At 35.2% G+C, this 21,610-nt stretch overlaps 2 protein-coding genes across 3 annotated transcripts; one reads left to right on the top strand and one right to left on the bottom strand.

The window, feature by feature from the left end:
* The first annotated feature begins 786 nt into the window (after positions 1–786).
* Positions 787–7,823, top strand: LOC127426241 (dynein light chain Tctex-type 1-like). The gene is made up of 5 exons (XM_051672911.1): positions 787–951; positions 1,412–1,453; positions 2,723–2,846; positions 6,057–6,134; positions 6,869–7,823. Exons 1-5 carry the CDS (start codon positions 925–927, stop codon positions 6,943–6,945), a joined length of 348 nt encoding a protein of 115 aa, XP_051528871.1. The 5' UTR covers positions 787–924; the 3' UTR covers positions 6,946–7,823.
* Positions 7,824–8,153: 330 nt separating this feature from the next.
* On the bottom strand, positions 8,154–21,539 carry LOC127426199 (cytochrome b-245 heavy chain-like). 2 transcript variants are annotated; one of them, XM_051672846.1, is made up of 13 exons: positions 21,393–21,539; positions 21,151–21,243; positions 19,149–19,259; positions 18,977–19,061; positions 18,039–18,187; positions 15,589–15,770; positions 13,785–13,917; positions 13,014–13,106; positions 12,661–12,914; positions 11,427–11,589; positions 9,191–9,337; positions 8,920–9,044; positions 8,154–8,829 (listed from the first exon to the last, which is right to left on the bottom strand). In XM_051672846.1, exons 1-13 carry the CDS (start codon positions 21,435–21,437, stop codon positions 8,712–8,714), a joined length of 1,698 nt encoding a protein of 565 aa, XP_051528806.1. In that variant the 5' UTR covers positions 21,438–21,539; the 3' UTR covers positions 8,154–8,711. The 2 variants fall into 2 exon arrangements, with proteins under 2 accessions (XP_051528806.1, XP_051528807.1); XM_051672847.1 differs by lacking the exons at positions 8,154–8,829; positions 8,920–9,044; positions 9,191–9,337 and adding an exon at positions 10,713–11,342.
* Between the last annotated feature and the right edge of the window lie 71 nt (positions 21,540–21,610).

The following is a 21,610-nucleotide window of genomic DNA, read 5'->3' as shown; positions in this document are numbered from 1 at the left end:
TAAACACTTTCAAGGCACCTGTGCACTTTATATATTGAACATCTTGTATTGTTTCAGGGTAATGTGATGTAAAATGTCTTTGTTAATGGCATTTTTATGAGAATCATCTCACAACCTTTGTATTTGACATGATACAAGTAAAACATCAACACACAAAAATTGTGTCTGCTGTTTCCACAGAAAGATAGAAAAGAAAGACTGATGACAGACAGATAGATAGATAGATAGACAACAGAACAAGATAGATAGACAGATAGACAGACAGACAGACAGATAGATAGATAGATAGATAGATAGATAGACAACAGAACAAGATAGATAGACAGACAGACAGATAGATAGATAGATAGATAGATAGATAGATAGATAGATAGATAGATAGATAGATAGATAGATAGATCGATAGACAACAGAACAAGATAGATAGATAGATAGACAGACAGACAGACAGATAGATAGATAGATAGATAGATAGACAACAGAACAAGATAGATAGATAGATAGATAGACAGACAGATAGATAGATAGATAGATAGATAGATAGACAACAGAACAAGATAGATAGACAGACAGACAGACAGACAGACAGATAGATAGATAGATAGATAGATAGATAGATAGATAGACAACAGAACAAGATAGATAGACAGACAGATAGATAGATAGATAGATAGATAGATAGACAACAGAACAAGATAGATAGATAGATAGATAGATAGACAGACAGACAGACAGACAGACAGATAGATAGATAGATAGATAGATAGATAGATAGATAGATAGATGAATGTGTCTCGGAGGAGGATCATTAGATGGCAGCACTCAATGTTGTTCGCTCCTTTAAGCAGTCAGTGAGAGAAGCGCTACATCTGTCAGATCTGAGGAGTTTGTTGTGTCCAGGTTTTTCGCGTTTAAGCTGAAAAGATGGAGGAGTACCATTCTGGAGAAGAAGTACGTGTTACATAACATTACATGATGCAAATGGTTACCACATGTTTATTTGTTAATTATTTTTAATGCTGTGAAACTACAGATTGGCTTTTACTGCTAGCTTGGTAACCGCTTCATCCAGACAACAACAAAATCTTTAATTCATCAAACACCAGTTTTACATCCTTATACTTTCCTGTACATCTACATACATCAACTAAAACTGCATTTCAGTTTGTGTTTTACATTATTGTGTTTTTATATTGTGCATGTTATGTTTCTGGGTGTGGCTAAATTATAACATTCACAAGCAAAACACGAATCAGGCCTAAATATGTCAATATATCCTTATCAAGCTCTTGTTTAGCAGTGTTTTGAGGGTTTTGCCAACTTTCTATCTGTGAAATGTAGATTTGGGAGACTAAATCTAATGGATTGACAGTTTGAGAGCTAATTAATCTCTTGTCATTTTTCCATTTAGGTGTCTTTCAGCGCAGATGAAGCAAGTAATGTCGTGAAAGAGGTATAAAACCAATGACTGTATGGTCACGCATATAGAAGCATAAAGGTCTATTGATGTTTCACACTGAATGAATTGCTTTGTTGCTGCTGTTGCCTGCAGGATTAATGCTAGCCTATTTTTTTTTTTTTTTGGGTGTTAGCATGCTCTATTAACCCTTGTGCCACCTTCGGGACATTTTTGTATTTTTCATTTTTGTTTTTTCGATCATTTTGGCTGTGTTAAAGGTGTGTATTTTGGGGGAATTTTGATATTTCAACCTCGGTTCCTATAATACATCTATAATACACTGTGTACACAAAATAGTTACACTCAGGACCTTCAGGACAAAAATGTCCCTATTGAAACCCATTAAAACTGCAATATTTGATCCCAGTGCCATTAAAGCATAAAATCATGAATTATATGATATTATGCTTTCATTCCCTGGCTTCAAAATGTAATTTTTTAATATTTTCCTCCAGATGGTGCCATTTGTCTCATGTTTAGCCTATGGAGCAAATACATGCTTTTTTCCTATTTTCTGTTTGCTGAATAAATTGAATAAATGATGCAGCTAAAATTGTGTGTGTGTGTTGGTATGGATGTCAGAGTGTGTTTTGTATGTGTGTATTGAGAAATGTGTGTGTGTGTGTGTGAAAAACAACAGTGGCATTATGTAAACATTGGCAGTCAAAGGGTTAAAATCCTGAAAATGAATGAATATTTGGTAGTTATGATAAGGACCGATGTTGGTTAAAAAATCTAAGTCAGTGAAAGTGGAAAACAATATTAATATATAATATTTTTATGGTAGTTTTTTGACGCAGACATTTTTGTCCTCTAAGGTCCTGCGTGTGAGGTTTTATTTTTAAATCTGACACTGCACAAAAAATAATAATGCATCAAAATGTATTATGTAATAATGCAGTGTTGTTGCTAATCATTGTTATATCCCAGACTGTGATAATCCTAAAAAAAATAAATTCCCCTTAGCATTTAGTATATGGAAAATAATTCATTTTTTGTGTTTTATTTTTTTCATAAAAAAACAACAGTAGCATTATATAAACAAACTGCCATTTAAAGGGTTAAAATCCTGAAAACAAATGAATATTTGGTAGTTATGATCAGGACTGATGTTGGTTAAAAAATTAACTCATTGAAAGTGGAAAATAATATGAATATATAATATTACGGCAGTTTTTTTACATGGACATTTTTGTCCTTGAAGGAGTAACTTTTTTTTATTGATGCACAAGGGTTAAATCTGTTTGTGTGTTTATCTGACAGTGCATCGAGGGTATAATTGGAGGCGTGGACTACAGCCAGAACAAAGTGAACCAGTGGACAGCCAACATAGTCGAACACACTCTCACTCAGCTAGTCAAGCAGGGAAAACCATTAAAGTACATTGGTATGAACTTTTCATATTAGATTGCATCTTAAATTCATCCTATAAACAAATAGATTATGGGGGTTTGTAATGGTTTTATAAATTATATTAAAAAAAAAATGCAATTCACACAGAACAATTACTTGAATACACCTATGATGAACATTTAAATTACTGAGTTCAAAGTCATTTTGTTATTTTTTCTGCAGCTTAAAGTAAAAAATGTCATGTAGTGTAACTGTCCAGAGACAGTCAAAAAATTCAAAGTCTCATTAAAAGCTGAAATTCTTGAAAAAATATATGTTGTCATGAGTAGGCCTGTCACGATTATTACGTTGTCGACTTATCGTACGATATGTATACATGACCTCGATAACCGACTTCATTGTTTTTTTTTACATTCCAATTCCAATGTCTGAATATTCTTAAGAATTAAAAGTTCATTGCTCTTTGAAAGGGTGTACTTGCATTATTATGCAATTATGTTAGTTATGTTAGTATAACCCTAACCCTAACCCTATCATTATATCAGTGGCATTAAATGGTCTTAAAATGACAATAATATCAATTTGTCACAATTATTTCTGGGACAATATATCGTTCAAACAGAAGTAGTTATCGTGACAGGCCTAGTCATGAGTAGTGCTGAATAATATTTTATTATTATTATTATTATTTAAATGCAGTAAAATGATTTTATTTTAAAAATTTTTGTTCACTAAATCAAAGTCATGTGGTGTAACCAACATGCAGGTAGAAATTTAGCTGTCATGTGACAAAAATCACAAGACAGAGAAGATCTCTTTAGACCCACAAGACTTAAGATATAAAAACAAATCATCATTTTGTCATATCATTAAATATCAATATTTTGACATTTTAACAAAAGAAACATTTGGTTCAGGTCATTTGGTGCAACCATGAGAGAATTTCGTGATATTCTTGACTTAAAAATTCATGATATTTGTGAAAAAATATTTTTCACCTTGAAATATGAGTAATCATGCTAAATTGGTACTGTTTGTTTTTGAGTTGCCACAGTATGCAATAGACTGGCATGTCTTCAGGTCAATATTAGGTCAAAAATGGCAAAAAAAGAAACAGCTTTCTCTAGAAACTCATCAGTCAATAATTGTTTTGAGGAATGAAGGCTATACAATGCTTGAAATTGCCAAAAAAAACTGAAGATTTCATACAAAGGTGTACACTACAGTCTTCAAAGACAAAGGACAACTGGCTCTAATAAGGACAGAAAGAGATGTGGAAGACCAGATGAACAACTAAACAAGAAGATAAGTACATCAGAGTCTCTAGTATGAGAAATAGACACCTCACATGTCCTCAGCTGACAGCTTCATTGAGTTCTACCCGCTCAACACCAGTTTCATGTACAACAGTAAAGAGAAGACTCAGGGGTACAGGCCTTATGGGAAGAATTGCAAAGAAAAAGCCACTTTTGAAACAGAAAAACAAAAAGAAAAGGTTAGAGTGGGCAAAGAAACACAGACATTGGTCAACAGATAATTGGAAAAGAGTGTTATGGATCTTAACCCCATTGAGCTCTTGTTGGATCAGCTAGACTGTAAGGTGCGTGAGAAGTGCCCAACAAGACAGCCACATCTATGGCAAGTGCTACAGGAAGTGTGGGGTGAAATGTCACCTGAGTATCTGGACAAACTGACAGCTAGAATGCCAAGAATCTGCAAAGCTGTCATTGCTGCAGGTGGAGGATTTTTTGATGAGAACTCTTTGAAATAGTTTAAGAAGTTCTGAACATTCAAATTGTAATAGTAATTGTTCACGTTATTAATATCCTGACTATACATTGGGATCAGTTGAATGCCACTTTGGTGAATAAAAGTACCAACTTCTTTACATAGAGCAAAATCTGTACATTATTCCAAACTTTTGGCCACCAGTGTAATTATGATTCTGTTCACTCTATCTCCCTGCAAAGACTCATTTTATTCCACTAGATGGCAGCAAGTACTAGAAAAAATACTATCATATTCCATCACAATATACAGATCTGAAATGTAGGTGGCACTCTAACGCATCTCAGCCCTCACAGATGTGCTCGTCCATAGACATTCAGTCTAGTTTTCAGTTCATGCACCATCTCCATTGTTTCATTGAATATCTCAACCTCTGAGTGGACTAGAAGCTCAATCTAGGTGTCATTAGAAAGCTCCGTCAATAACATATTTCTCTGATGATTTGTTTAGCATGCTTTTCCTGCTGGGCTGCATATTTTGTTCTGGACATTTATGATATAACATTGGCTTATTCACACAAACAAGCTCACAGACAAGTAAAAAATGGCTCATTTAGTAGAAAACTGCCTAAGGTAAGTACAGATATAAATTTTAGATATCTGGGGCTTACAGCAACAGTGATCGGTGCATAAAAGAGACGTCTGTATTTGATATCTTGCAGAAATCATATTTCACTTTGTGATTCTTTTTAAAATCTTTCAAACTGTAGTATTAGGGCAGCAAAATAAACTGTATACATTTCTGAGTATGAGAGCTTTCATTTGATATATGGCTTGTGCATTTAGGTGCTATTTGAAAGACTTATATTTATATTGATATTTCTACCTCATTACCTCTAGGTGGCGCTTATTTGCAACGCGGATGTTTTCTGGCATTATTTTGTTATTTTATGTAACATTAATGCAGAATTGATGGTTATTTCTGAAAAGTTCAGATTCTAAGCTTTAAAATGATACCCCATATGCATGACTTATGTATATGGAGACTTTAACGTTATAAGCGTAAACTTATCTCGCAGAATAGCTGCCCCTTTTGGAGCCGCCACAGGCGTACACGCTTTTGGAGCATCTCAGTTTGGTTGCGTCATGTCATAAACTTAGATAAACACGTCTCGAGATCCCTGCATTTAAAATTGCGCTCCGTCCAGGTGTGTTTGAACATGTTCTCATCTTGTGCTTTCGCTAGTGTGGTTTGTTGTCAATACAGCTAGAGTTCCGCTTACTGCCCCCTGCTGAAGACAGGTGGTACTTAAATTGCTCCAATAAAAGGAATTTTCCTTATTACGGTGTGGAGAAATGATTAATCGCAGTGAATTAAAGCGTTAAAATGACAGCTCTTCATATATAAAATGTATATGTTTATACATGTGTTATATTTTATTTGGTTTATTGCACAAGCCTGAAAGATTACAGTTAAATTGTTGTTGTTGACTGTATATGTTATGTCTTTTTTTCAGTTAACTGTGCTGTGATGCAGAAAAGCGGTGCAGGTCTTCACACAGCAAACTCTTGTTACTGGGACACTACCACTGATGGTAAAGCTTTGTGTTATTTTTATGTCATCTCAAACGTGAGAAAGCAGCTGTGCCATTTCGTATTTCTTTTATTAAATAAATGTCCATTATATATTTATGTTGTGATCACTTAAATTATAGCAGTGTACTCTTTATTAGCAAACATTTTTGCATACATTTTTGCTTCAAGAGCAAAATAAATTATCCACTATTATGTTTCCACAGCTTTCCAAATGAAGAAAAAAAATAAAAAAAAATAAATAGAGAGTGGAGAGAACGATGCTAAATTGACTGTTACTCCTTCAGCAGTATTAGAAACCCCATCGCAGCAATGTTGACTTTTTATTTCTTTTTTTAATGCCAGGGTAATATGCAAAGAGTAATTTTATAATTTACAATAAATAATAATAATAAAAATATAAAAAGTTTGCTTTTGCGTCATCACAGTCTGTGAAAAGGATCCATTGGTTCTGTAATGAGACACATTGCACATACTGAATGCATCTATTTAAACCTTGGCAAATAAAGTATAAGTTTATATGCGGAACATACATCAGCTTTAACATGGTAGTTTTGAAGCTGAAAATGTTTGCCTCTTTAAATATGTTCATCGAATTTGTAATGAATTAAAAATATAGCAGTCACATGTTGTTCTTCCTAGCCCTTTTAAACCTGTTTTCAAAATAGTATGGCAACAAGGTGGCACCATCACACGACGGGGACAGATATTAAACTAAATGTGTGTCTTCTAACAGGAAGCTGCACAGTCCGGTGGGAGAACCGCACCATGTACTGTGTGGTCAGTGTGTTTGCTGTGGCTATTGCACTATGAGAAGGAACCAAGGCTGATACATGCACAAATGCAGGCACAGAAGGGCAACGCCATCTTTACCCTGACAATCACATCCTAAAGTCTGTTTTAAAGCTGTCTGCTGCAACACACCTCATGAGAAATGACTAAAACCAGGTTCATTTTTGTTTACGCCCAATTCACAAAGCTTAGACTGCATTGCAAGTGCTTTTCAGTCATGCAAACATTGTACCTGTAGTTGCCCCCCTTTTTTTTTTTTAACTTGCAAAGGTAACACACACCTTTGCTCTGTATAGAATGAACTGCAAATATGTTGATGCTTAATTATTAAAGTTGTTGGATTTGGATTTAATAATCCAGTGTTAAGTAAATGTATCAGGGTGGTTTATGTTTATTTATGCATTTGGCAGATGCTTTTATCCAAAGTGACTTACAGTGCATTCAAGGTACACTTTGTATCAGTTTATGTTCCCTGGGATTTGAACCCATGACCTTGCTAGCACCATGCTTTACCAGTTGAGCTACAGGAACCCCTTTAGTTTAGTCATCTGTCTTTTGAGGATTTACACATACAACACTCAAAGCCTGAAAAAGTAAAAGCATATTCAGTTGCACAATATTAGGGGAAACAGACAAACAGTTCACATAATACTACATGTTCAGCAGTTTTTCTTGGAACTGAAATAGGTTTATTTCCCTCCATTAACATCTGAAATCAAACAACACTTAAACTGGTTTTAGTACATTGCTAACAGAAAGAAAATAGAAACAATAAGAAATCAGAAGATTACGTTTTTAAAGATGCACAAACAAAGCAGGTACTACACAGAACAGTATTACATGGAAATTTCACTAACTATTCCACCTTATTAACATAAATAAAAAGGACTGAAATTGAATGCTTTGTTGAATTCAGTAGTTGACTTTGTTTTGCATTGGAACATTTAATTGACCAGCAATTGATAAATGATCATTACGGGTTCAATACAAGTTAAGGTCAATCAGCAGCATATGTGGCATAATGTTGATTACCACAGCAATTAATTTCGACACATCCCTCCTTTAAAAAAAGCAAAAGTCTGGGTTACAGTGAGACACTTACAATGGAAGTGAATAGGGCCAATCTGTAAACATTAAAATACTCACTGTTTCAAAAGTATAGACACAAGACATAATTAATATACTGTATGTGTTAACATGATTTTAGTGTGATAAAATTGCTTACTAACCTTTTCTGTGTAAAGCTATAGCCAATTTTACAACTTCATTGCCATGATGATGTAATGTCAACAATCCCCGACGATTTAAAAATCTTTATAGCTCAAATAATACACAAGTTTTAACAAGAATCAATGCAAGTGCTTTAATAAAATTCTAAGCTTCACATTTCTGCCTTTAAACCTTCCAAAGACTGGCCCCATTTGCTTCTATTGTAAGGGCCTCACTGTTACTTTGATTTTTGCTTTTTTTAAGAAAATGAGGGTTAAAATTATTTTTTGTGCTAATCACCACTAAGCCACATTATGCATATTTGAACCTGGAATATGCCTTTAGAATAAATGTCTTTGATTCGTGATCGTGTTACTCAACAATGGATTTCAAAAGGTTTAAGTTCCACTTGAAAAAGAGGAAGACTATTTGGAAAGTAGGGTATTTTCACATCCTAACTATAAAATCACACTTAGATCCAAGCAATATGCTCACAGCCATGGTGTATCGAGGCCTATGACACAAGATGCTTGTATTATGTATTATAACACATTGTAATGTTGTCGAAATGGAGTCGATCAGAAGTTTTCCTTGTTGAATATAAACTCAGTTTCAGACTCGGTGTGTGTATGGCACTGTTTCCCCAGAACTTTAGCCAGTGCAGTTGGACCACATAGAAACACTCCTACTTTTGAACTAAGAGAAAGAAGTGGACAGAAATAATAGTCAATAAAGCCTGCGAAATGAGCATTGTACTGCTCATATTAAACAGAGACTATTACATACCCTGGGTGTTGGGTAGCAATGGCACTGAATTCATTGTCCCAGTTGGGTTTGCCATAGCAAGTCTTCTGCTTTAGCCCGGTGATGGGGTCATTCTCTGCCTCATATTGAACTCTGATGTGGGCAGCCTGCATTCAACAAAAACAAGCCGAGTGTCAGATACTACCATGCACATATCACCAGATGTAAACACACTTTTGGTATTTCAGAGCAGTTTTAAAAGGTCAATTCATGGGTTTAAACTAAACAAATACATCTTTTCTCTCAGTCTCACATCAGTGTCTTTCCAGCGCGTAAGGTAGATGTTGTAACTGAGGAAATCACTCATGTCTTTCTCTGTCATCTCTCTTTCCAAACTCTGCAGCAGGTCTGCAAACCACTCAAATGCCTGAGTCTCAGGACACAGCCAATAGAAATAGATCTGCAGAGGTCAGAACATAACATTAGTAACCCTGCACCAATGCTACCTCTCAGCTAAAATATGCTTTTAAAAGATGCAGTGATTTCAAAGCTGAAATGTTGCAGTATTTGAACACCTATGCCAAACTGAAAATGTATTAATATCATTTCATTTCAATAGATAGAAGGTCAAACCAAGTTATTATGACCTCAGAAATAATTTGCAATGACTTAAGTTTAACCAACTGATCCCAAGGTGATTTTTAGTGGATGTATGTAGAGTAATCAAAGTGTAATACAACCCCAGTTCTGGGGGGCCTGGGTAGCTCAGCGAGTAAGGACACTGACTGCCACCCCTGGAGTCGCGAGTTCGAATCCAGGGCGTGCTGAGTGACTCCAGCCAGGTCTCCCTAAGCAACCAAATTGGCCCAGTTGCTAGGGAGGGTAGAGTCACATGGGGTAACCTCCTCGTGGTTGCTATAATGTGGTTCTCGCTCTTGGTGGGGCACGTGGTGAGTTGTGCGTGGATGTCACAGAGAATAGCGTGAGTCTCCACACACGCTACATCTCTGTGGTTACACGCTCAACAAGCCACGTGATAAGATGCTTCAGACATTGGATTGATGGTCTCAGACACGGAGGCAACTTAGATTCGTCCTCCACCACCTGGATTTAGGTGAGTCACTACACCACCACAAGGACTTAGAGTGCATTGGGAATTGGGCATTCCAAATTAGGGGAGAAAAGGGGAGAAAAAAAAATACAACCCCAATTCCAAAAAATTTGGACAGTATGAAAAATGCTAATAAAAACAAAAAAGTGACTTGTAAATTATATTCACCCTTTGCTATATTGAACGCACTACAACTACACATTATATGATGTTTTACCTTGTGAATTTCATTATTTTACAGTAATTTCAAATGATTGCAACACGCTCCAAAAAAGTTTAGAAACATGCACTTGTAATCCAGGCAGTATGTGGTTCTAAATTGTCCTGCTGGAAAATGCCTGGACGTCCCTGGAAAAGATGGTGCTGGATGGCAGTATATGTTGCTCCAAAATTTTTGAATATCTGTCTGCATTAATGGTGCCCTCACAGATGTGCGAATATACCGTGGGCACTGACACACCCCTTGCCCATACAGACACTGGCTTTTGGACCAGATGCTGATCACAGCTTGGATGGTCCTTTTCCTCTTTGGCCTGGAGAACACGACGGCTGTGTTTTTCAAAAACTATTTGAAATGTGGACTCTTCGGACCAAAAAACACAGTTCCTCTGTTCTACTTTCCATCTAAGATGAGACCGAGCCCAGAGAAGTCAGCAGCGCTTCTGGACAGTGTTGATGTATGGCTTCTCCTTTACACAGTAAAGTCTTAACTTGCATCTGTGGATGCAGCGGCGAGTGGTGTTGACTAACATAGGTTTACTAAAGTAATCCCAAGCCCATATTCACGATATCCATTACAGATGAATGATGTTTTTTAAGACAGTGACGTCTGAGGGATCAGAGATCACGAGCATTCACAAGTGGCATCTTGCCCTTTACACACCGAGATTTGACCAGATTCCTTGAATCTTTTAACTATATTGTACTCTGTAGAGGGGGAACATTGTTCTCAGATTGCTGGATTATTTGCTAAAGCATCTGTTGGTAAATTGACAAGTCTTGAATGATCCTTGCTCTTAAAGGACTCGGCTGTTTTTGGAGGCTCCTTATACAGTATACAGTACTATGACACAATTGCCTCACCTGTTTAACATCTCCTGTTTCACATCGCCTTGTTATTTCAACTCGGCAAATTGTTATTAGTCTTAAATTGCCCATGTCTCAACTTTTTTGGAGCGTGTTGAAATCATTTGATTTGAAATTACTGTACATTAAAAACAATGAAATCCACAAGGTAAAACATCATATAATGTGTTGTTGTAGTGCTTTCAATATAGCAAAGGGTGAATATAATTTACAAATCACTCCTTTTTGTTTTTATTAGCATTTTTCCTACTGTTCCAACTTTTTGGAACTGGGGTTGTAAATCATATTAACTATGGATTTCTTTTGCTTGTCATTCAGAGCTTAAATTGCTAAACATGATGCTGTTGATCACCTTTTTAGTGAAGACGTTTTTGTTCTCTTGGACATGTTTGTACCACACAGACTTTAAAACAGAGGCAAAAGGTGTCACTCCAATACCGGCTCCAACCAGCATCACAACCTCATAACGAAAGACGTCTTCACTGGCCGTCCCAAAAGGCCCATCCACCGCCATCCTGCATGCATAGTCACAAACAAGCTGTTTTCACTGAAGAAATAACTGAGCATTGTGCTTGATCATAGTGATTTGTATACTTTCAGTTCTTTGCTGTAGTCATTAAAATGTAACAAAATAGGAAATTCACTAATGTTGAAATAGATGTATTGCTAAGCGTCCTCTCAAACTGGAACCTTAATCTTTGCTGGTCTCTCTGCTGCACACTTCTCTTTTTTTCAACTGTGGTTGCACCTCCACATCCCCTTTTTACACATGTATTTTCCCACTTTACAAGTGGCACTTACCAGCACTATAAAAAAAAAATATGACATTTGATTTGACTGAGTTTCACACAACATCAGCATGATTTTAATAATCGACTTACAAGTGCTAATCAAATCCACAAGTGTTAAGTGCAAATGTTACCTTAATGATCAATTTCTGCCTGATCTAAAATTACTTTTGTTGGTGTAACCTAATGCATTCATGTTGTTTGAATTAAAAGAGTAACATAAGTTCAAAAAACAGTTACAAAAAATATACAATAAATATTTATAAAGTGATGTGTGCTTCTGGCTTTAAACAAAAAAGTTACATTTAAGTTAAAAACTGTAAAATATACATTCATAAAATGGTCTGTGCTTGTGGCATAAAAGAAAAAAAATAAGTTACAAGCTATAAAATGTATATTTATAAAGTGTTTGTGCTTGTGGCATGAAATAAAAAAATAAAAAATTAAGTTAAAAACTGTAAAATATATATTTATAAAGTGTGCTTGTGGTGTGAAAGAAAAAGTAAAAATTAAGTTATAAACTGTAAAATATATATTTATAAAATGGTTTGTGCTTGTGGTGTGAATGAAAAAGTAAAAATTAAGTTATAAACTGTAAAATATATATTTATAAAATGGTTTGTGCTTGTGGTGTGAATGAAAAACTTAAAAATTAAGTTATAAACTGTAAAATGTATATTTATAATGTAAAAATGTATAATATGAACAACCACATAGTGATTTAGGGGTTCCCACATGAACAACATTTTTAGGTTACCTGATAAAACATGTTTACAGGGTATACAGTTAGAACCTTACTTCGGTAGTGTCCAAGCATCCAGCACCACGGTCTTGTCACCTCCACAGGCCGTGTAGAGGGCTTGCGTCCAATCCCCTACGATACGGATGTGCACGCTAAAGTGGTCCTCCTCGGGGGCAGAGGTCAGGGTGAAGGGATGCCACTCTAACTGAGAGATAGACGTGCACTGGATGAACACATACTGACCGACCTCCATTTTAAAGCCCTTCTTTTTCATCTGCAGCTCAAGAGTCTTGGAAGGGTGCATGACTACCTGTAAAGTGACATTGAGAGAGGGGAAGAATTTGATTGGTTAACCAGGACTGGATCAAGAGACCATGGGGAAGCTTGTAAACATTATATAATCACTAACCTTGGTAATGACCACCTTCTGCTGTGAGCGGTAGAATCGCACCAGTCTCTCGCAGACATACAGAAACATGGGGCCAACTACCCACTTCCATGTCTATAAGCACATGGGAAAAAGTGCATGTTTATGTGAAGCTGTCAAAATAATTGTATAAAATATACGTGAAATAGAAGGATGATTCTTACGAAACCTGTCAAGAAAATGTCAGTTTTTACTTCAAAATCAAAAGAACAAATAAGAAAACATATTTTGATATATAGAAAATGATGGCTATTTTTTGGGCCATTAAGATATTTTACACTGTGACATTATTTTCATAACATTTACACACCCCAATTCTCATTACTGAAACACGAAAAAAAAAAAAGATAGATTATTTAAATTGTATAAAGTATTTGTACATCATAGTAGCAGTCACTTGGAACTGCCTTTCATTTTCACTGGTTTCAATTTAGAAAATCATTGTACAACAGCTTAATTTTTTACTGGAATAATACAGTAAAAAAATACTGTGTTACAGTAATAAGAATCATCACTGTAAACAATAAAGTAAAACGTCCAGACGCGTTATGTTAATGAAAATTGGGGGTAAAATGTGCTTGGATGTCCAGAAAAATGATGTCACAATGCAAAAAATCTTAATGGTTCTAATGGCAGGCTTTATTTTCTTAATGCAAAATATAATTTCATGTTTTGTTAATATTAATTTGACATTTTCTTGACAGTTTTTCGAAAGCATCGCCCAGATGTATTTGAGATGATAATATGATTTACCTTTGGAGGGTTCCCAGCAAAGTCAGGTTCAGGACAGTGTGTGCTATTCTGACCCCAGGTATCAAAGTGGCTGTGACATTTTATTGGGTCGTGCACTTTCAAACTCTCAAGCGTCTGGCCTCGCACAATACGCCTTTATACACACACACACACACACACACACACATATGCAATGTTATTGCATACACATTGCATAAGTGTGTCCTGCATTAACATAGAATTATGTTATGACTGAGATGTGTCATAAAATTATATGATTCTACACATCAATATGACCAATCAAATGTTGCTTGAAAATAATGTTTACTTCCTTTTTTTGGATTTTTTTCCCCTTTTTCACCCAGTTTGGAATGCCCAATTCCCAGTGCGCTTTTAAGTCCTCATGGTCACGTAGTGATTCGCCTCAATCCGGGTGGTGGAGGATGAATCCCAGTTGCCTCCACATCTGAGATCATCAACTCATGCATCTTATCACGTGGCTTGTTGAGCGCGTTGCCACGGAGACATAACGCGTGTGGAGGCCATCCACCACGGCATCCGTGCTCAACTCACCACACGTCCCATTGAGAACGAACCACATTACAGTGACCACTAGGAGGTTACCCCATGTGACTCTACCCTCCCTAGCAACCGGGCCAATTTGGTTGCTTAGGAGACCTGGCTGGAGTCACTCAGCACACCCTGGGATTCGAACTAGCGAACTAGCGAACTCCAGGGGTGGTAGCCAGCATCTTTTACCACTGAGCAACCCAGGCCCTAATGTTTACTTCCTTGCATAATGTATTTTATTCAGCAAAAACTCAACAATTGCAAACAACAACAAAAGGTGTTTACATGCAACACGAAATCGAGGTAATGTGCAAACTTTAACGGTTGATCGGATTATGCTTAAACCGTTTATGAGTTTACCCTGATAAAAGAAAGCTGTTTAATGCATTAACATGACCTTACATGTTGTCGGTGCCGGTTTATTAAAGATGCAGTATGTAAGATTCAGAAACCCTTGTTATTAATGACACCTGTGGCCGTTAAGTGAACTGCAGCCACACTCCATAGGGACGCGAGCGAGCATCGACCAAAACAATGACGTAACGTACAAATAGACTGAACGTGATTCACCGACATCATGCTGACAGATGAGGTAACATAATTAAAATTACACAGTTATGATTGTTTTACTACAAACTTTGAGACTGCATATTATATTTGACTCTCCAGTGCTGGAACAGGGCTAAAACAAAGTGTGGATATAGGTCTGACTATGCGAGACTGTAGTTTGAAGTAATCACTTTTCTTTGCATGATACATTGACTGCATTTATATGAATGGGCAAAAGCGACCCGCTCCCTTCACATGAAAATCAGTCAACAGGCTTTAATAGGCAACCTAGGAAGTCCGGGAAGGCAAATATTACATGAAAAATGTTACATATTGCACCTTTAAGTATAATCGGTGTTAGTGCATGTAAATGCTCTCATTGACTCAACCGGTGATGTGAGTTTAGGGCGGGGCTATCTGTTTGTTGACCAATGGAAGATTGTTGGGCAGATTGTTCAGGGAAACCTGCTTGAAAACAGTCAATACTTTTTCAATTCCATTTCTGTCGCTAGTGCTGCTGAAATTACACACTTCACCTTTAAAATATACAATATACTGTATGTCCAATATGTCTATCTGAAATCAGTATGTCTTTAGCTGAATTACAAACACTGCAGTTGTTGAGTTTAAAAAGGTTCATTACATTTAGTATATTGTAAAATACAGATTTGATTTGGCTTTTGGTTACCCAAAATAAAAACCTCACCCGACTCCATGCAGCACCAAACCAATGAAAAAAACGATGAACAGGTGGTGAGTAAACCAGAACACCTCGAAGTATGACCGTCTGATGACCTCCATAGAGGAGGTGATGATGAGGATAAGGGCAAGGGTGATGACCACCCCCGTCAGTCCTGCTATTGTTGTGAACATCACTATCGTTGGGTTCTATAGAGGGATCAAAACACAATAGTGATCCAAGGTTAATGGCAAAAGAATCATGTGGTTCTTAAACACAGTGGTTCTTAAAGTGTGGGGCGTGAAAGACTGCCCTTGTTCTCAGGTCTCACATTCACTTATTCGAATTTGCCGCAGCGACAATGCACGCAAGAACCAATGACGTTTGAGTGCAATTTCTTTTTCTCCGCCTCCTTCTCTTTATATAGTGTCAGGTACACTAACTCAATTGCTTGATTACAGTATGTAATCAAAGTGCCAACCAGATTGGATGGCTGAAGGGAAAGATTTTTAGTGAATTAAGAATAAAATGTCAGTCTAATCCTGACACAACACTATTGTTTGGCTTCAGCAGATATGAAATTTAGCACACGGGTGATATGGATGACTTTTATGATGCTTAAAAAAAAAAAAAAAAAAAAAAAAATATATATATATATATATATATATATATATATATATATATATATATATATATATATATATAAATCAGGGCTGTAGATTTAACACGTTAATTCAGTGCAATTAATTATATAAAAAATAATGCATTAAAAAAAAGATGTACGCAATTAATCATGTCCCCGGAATGTAATAAGGAAGAATCCTGAGCAATTCAAGCTTGAAGTACCACCTGTTTTCTCCAGGGGGCAGTAAGCGCAACTTCAGCTGTTTAGGCAATGCACAGCTTATTCAGAGAACAAACTCTAAAAAAAAAAAAATCCGAATTTAGGGATCTCAAGATGTGTTTTTCTAAGTATTAAATTACATTTAAATTGACACAGCGACCTAAAAATTTTTGTTTATTGTAATTATTTAAATATAACTATTTATTATTATTTAATCATTATTTATTGAATTATTGTTATTTGAGGGGCTTTCTCAGCAAATATTTACATATGCGATTAATTGCGATTAATTCAATTAATTAATCGGCACACAAAGTAATTAAATTGTTTACAAATTTTAATCGATTGACAGCCCTAATATATATATATATATATATATTTATTAATTTATTTTTGTAACACAAAGTAATGTTACAGAAAATTAAAGAACAAAGCAGGCCAATTCCTTTATTCATTCAGATATGTTTTTAATGAAGAGTGTAGTTTTTCATTACTCAGCAAAAATGTGAAAACTGAAAGAACACGGGACATTTTTATTTGATTTATTTTTTAGGGCTGTCAGTCAATTTCAAACTTTTAATTGAATTAATTGCATGATATGCCAGCTAATTAATAGAATTATTCGCATATATCAATATTTGCTGAAAAAAGGCCCCCAAATAAAGATAATGTAATATAGTAAATAATAAATAATAATTAAAATGATAAATACAGTATACATAATTAACACAAGAATTTAGATATTCATATTGAAATATATTCCATTATTGCGCAGATGAGTAAAGAATTGATTATACAATATAAAAAGTGGAATTTACATATGGGTAAGGGGGCGCGATATATTGCGTTTAAACACTTTTTATAAAAAAAAATTAAAAAATTCAATTTGTTTTTCTTGTATCAGATCGTGGGGTGGGGGTGCACAAAAGTTTTTCTAGTTTCAAAGGAGGCGTGACCAAAAACAAAAAAAAACACTGGTTTTACAAAATTTCAAAAATGAAATGCTGAGCAGTTTTCTGATTTTCAGATACTGTTGAATAGAGGTGTTGCTCGGAGAATCAGATCTTGATAAATCAACATTGCACCTCAAAATTCTAAGAAATCTTTTTTTTACTGTGAATTAATAATGTAACTCTTAGTTGCTAAACTTTCTCAATAGTAGTCATAAATACAGTAGATTAGACGGATGCATGTTGATTGTTTCAACGTGGCACTATAAATGTTTTTATAATGATCATGGGTCTTTCTTCCTCTCAGTGTGCTATTTCTGGCCACTTTCCAGAGGGTCATCATGCCAACACCATGGCAACAGAATTTTTAAATCAAGTGATCACAACACAGACAGCAGCACGACTGCCATATGATGAAACTGTGGGTGGTATCCGATGGGACTGAACTGAAATCAGTTAGAGGTTCCTTCTGTAATAACTGGCTTCCTTCTGTTTGCTCAAGGGATGCGCATCAGTGTTTTACTGGGAACTTCAGCAAACACTGTTGCTGTGTAACTCCTACATGAAATCTGACATTTACAGCATGACAGAGATTGCTAAAAACACTGTAAACTTCCTTTTTTTGCATGATGTAGAATATTAAAAAAAATAATGTGTAATGTTGATAGGCGGGACAGTCTCACCGTCTCATTGGTTCTGATAGGGTTCAGGTAGGATCTGTTGTCACCGTTACCAATCTGAGAGAGCACGTACGGCAGGTAGCTGCTGTTGACCATAAGCTGGGAATCCATGAATCTCTCAAAGTTAAACAGGTGAGCTATGATGTGGATCGCTGTGAGAATATATACAAGATGTGGTCAGAACTCAGTTACCACTGGAAATCTATGTAACGGGCCACTGTAATGTCTTTCTTTTGTAATGTACAATCTTTTAATTGTTAAAAAAGTAGGTTTAAATTACACTCCTTTATATTTGTATTCCTTTATTTAATGTAATTTATCTTTCATAATAACACTTTACGTTTAAATATCTTTAACGAAAATGAACGATAGTGTCATTTATACAGTGATGGTGCTGATTAATAACAGCTGTGCTTGAATGTGCAAGCTCGTTATCGTGTCGCGGGTGATTGAGTCATACGTGTCCCAATGTTCAGCGGATGAACACTCTTGCCAGTGCCCGAATTTGTGTTCACGATATACTGATTCACAACATTGGGTGCTAAGGAGTTGATTGTGACGCACCCTGTGATCAAAACATTGCTCAGTTTGTTTGAGCATCCTGACCAGCCCAACACAGCATCACTGGCTCAACCAACAGTGTGAGTTTGGGGCGGGACCATCTGTTTAGGATGACCAATGGAAGACAGGGTGTGTTCAGTGAAACAATCGTACACCAATTATGCTGAATAATACTTAATATAAAATCGTCAGATTTTTTGAATAAGCTGATTGTTGGTTTGATTATCAGTGTATTGCTGTGCATATAACTGCACTTATTTTTGCAATTACATTTGGTGAAGCTTGTGGTGCAAAAAATGACACACTTCACCTTCAAATAGATTTTTAATGATTTGAAATAGATTCCAAAGCAGTGTTGGGATGTTGAGTGTCTCTCTTACCTGTGTGGAAAGCAATCATGTAGGCTACAAGTTTGTGGAAAGTGATGTTTCTGTCCAGCTGACGAGCTGCGGTGCGGCTACAGCACTGTCAAAACACACAGAATAATTGTTTACTTCTCATTATCTGAAGTTGATAAATGTTTTGCTGTTGCTCTGTTGCTCTTTTATTGACCTGTATGGATCCTCGCAGGAATGAGAGCAGGTTTCTGCAGACGGGCAGCAGGATCAGCATGCAGTTAAAATTGAGACATGCAGCTGGAGCTCTGGCCCATGAGAGAGCATGCTGAGGACATAGAAAGAGAGAGAGAGACAGACAGAGAAGAGACAGGAGAAAGAAAATGAGTTTCATTTCCTTTTTTGGGCTCAAACATCCAAAGAGCAGATCCAATGACGCATCAAAACCGACAGTTAGAGATACAATTTTACAATACTGTGTTATGTGCAATATAAATATACAACTTAAGAGTAAACTTAGAAATAAAGATTATAATCTAACAATACACTAAAAACACATTTAAATTTCATAATAAAATGATCCTCTTTATTTCTAGGTTTACTTTTAAGTTGTATTTTTATATTTTTTATATTTAAGGTAATATACCATTAAAAATATTTTAGCCTATTTTTAGAATTTGTGCATTTCAATTACAAAACAAAATTCCATTTTTTAGTGACTCGCCTCAATCTGGGCGGCAGAGGACGAATCTCAGTTGCGTCTGAGACCGTCAATCCGCACATCTTATCATGTGGCTTGTTGAGCACGTTACCGCGGAGACGTAGCGTGTGTGGAGGCTTCACACTATTCTCCGCGGCATCCACGCACAACTCACCACGCGCCCCACAGAGAGCAAGAACCACATTATAGCAACCACGAGGAGGTTACCCTAGCGTGACTCTACCCTCCCTAGCAACTGGCCAATTTGGTTGCTTAGGAGACCTGGCTGGAGTCACTCAGCACGCCCTGGATTCAAACTTGCAACTCCAGGTGTGATAGTCAGTGTCTTTACTCGCTGAGCTACCCAGGTCCCAATTGAGTAATCTTTAATAATAATAATAATAATAATAAAAAACTAAACATTTTAAGTTTATTACTTTAATTTGGTTAAACATTACACAATTAAATTTGATGGAATTTTGAAACTGAAATGCGTAAATCTTAAAATTACGCTAAAATATTTTTAATGTTATATTACCTTAAATATAAACAATATAAATATACAACTTAAGAGTAAACTTAGAACTAAAGATTATTATCTAACAATACACAAAAAAAATATTTTATGATTAACGCATTTAAATTTCATAATAAAATTATCCTCTTTATTTCTAGGTTTACTTTTAAGTTGTATTTTTATATTGTTTATATTTAAGGTAATATACCATTAAAAATTTTAGCCTATTTTTAAAATGCATGCATTTCAATTACAAAACAAAATTCCATCAAATTTAATTGAGTAATCTTTAATAACAATAATAATATAATAATAATAATAATAAACTAAATATTTTAAGTTTTATTATTTTAATTTAGTTAAACATTACACAATTAAATATGATGGAATTTTGTTATGAAACTGAAATGAGTAAATCTTAAAAATACACTAAAATATTTGTAATGGTATATTACCTTAAATAAACAATATAAAAATACAAATTAAAGTAAACCTAGAAATAAACAGTATAATCTAACAATATATTACTATAAATATATGCAAAATGAACATACATCTTAGAGTAATATTTTTTTATATTGTATATATTTATTACAACATATTATTAGATTATTTTCTTTATTTCTAGTTTAACACTAAGATGTATGCTTATTTTGCATATATTTATAGTAATATACTGTTAAATTATACTCTTTATTTCTAAGTTTACTCTTAAGTTGTATGTTTATATTGTATATTTTTATTGCAACATATATATATATATATATATATATATATATATATATATATAAACATACAATTTAGTGTAAACTTAGAAATAAAGAGTATAATTTAACAATATTAGCACACATGATCATAGAAATCAGAGTAAAGTTATTATAGTGTACTAAAAAATTACAAATATATCAGTCATTTGTATGAACAACTTTAGTGTTGTATTAAAATGTAACTCATAAACAATTACTGAATAAGACACAACAGTATAAATGCTTTGACACTCACCCCAAGGATAACTCTAGTGTAGTAGTATCTGTCAATTAAAAATGCCATGTAGAAATGCACAAAAAGAAACATATTGATGCCGAGCCATACCAGCTGAAAAAACAGAAAGGAGGAACAGTGTAAGGTGTAAATCACAAGATGGACATTTTCAGCACAGGTAATTGTGTCAAATAAAGAGCATCATAATCTAAAGATAATAACAATCTTATTTAATCGAACTACAGTGCAATTGAAAAGCTTACAATGACAAAAATAGATAGTCCTTCATTAGCAACAAAATTTCCCATGATGTCGAGCACTGTGTGTAGAGTCAGAGAGAGAGCAAGTGTTGGGAGAAAGAGAGAGTTTGAAGAAAGTCACTAAAAAGGGATTTTGTATATAAAACAGAGAAGCAAGCCAGGAAATGTCACTCACAAATTTGAGCCCATCAGAAACAAGCAAGCAAATTTCCTCAATCTAA

The sequence above is a fragment of the Myxocyprinus asiaticus genome, chromosome 35 (genome assembly GCF_019703515.2).
Source record: "Myxocyprinus asiaticus isolate MX2 ecotype Aquarium Trade chromosome 35, UBuf_Myxa_2, whole genome shotgun sequence".
Classification (NCBI taxonomy): domain Eukaryota; kingdom Metazoa; phylum Chordata; class Actinopteri; order Cypriniformes; family Catostomidae; genus Myxocyprinus; species Myxocyprinus asiaticus.
This window is presented reverse-complemented; position numbering and strand designations above follow the sequence as displayed.

Coding starts and splice junctions, on each gene's coding strand:
- LOC127426241 (XM_051672911.1), top strand. CDS start 925: ATGGAGGAGTACCATTCTGGAGAAGAA. Junction 952..1,411: donor AGTACCATTCTGGAGAAGAA/GTACGTGTTACA, acceptor TTTTCCATTTAG/GTGTCTTTCAGCGCAGATGA. Junction 2,847..6,056: donor AAAACCATTAAAGTACATTG/GTATGAACTTTT, acceptor TCTTTTTTTCAG/TTAACTGTGCTGTGATGCAG.
- LOC127426199 (XM_051672846.1), bottom strand. CDS start 21,437: ATGGGAAATTTTGTTGCTAATGAAGGACTATCTATTTTTGTCATT. Junction 11,590..12,660: donor GATGCTTGGACACTACCGAA/GTAAGGTTCTAA, acceptor CTATGCATGCAG/GATGGCGGTGGATGGGCCTT. Junction 9,045..9,190: donor CGCGCTGGAAAGACACTGAT/GTGAGACTGAGA, acceptor TGTTGAATGCAG/GCTGCCCACATCAGAGTTCA.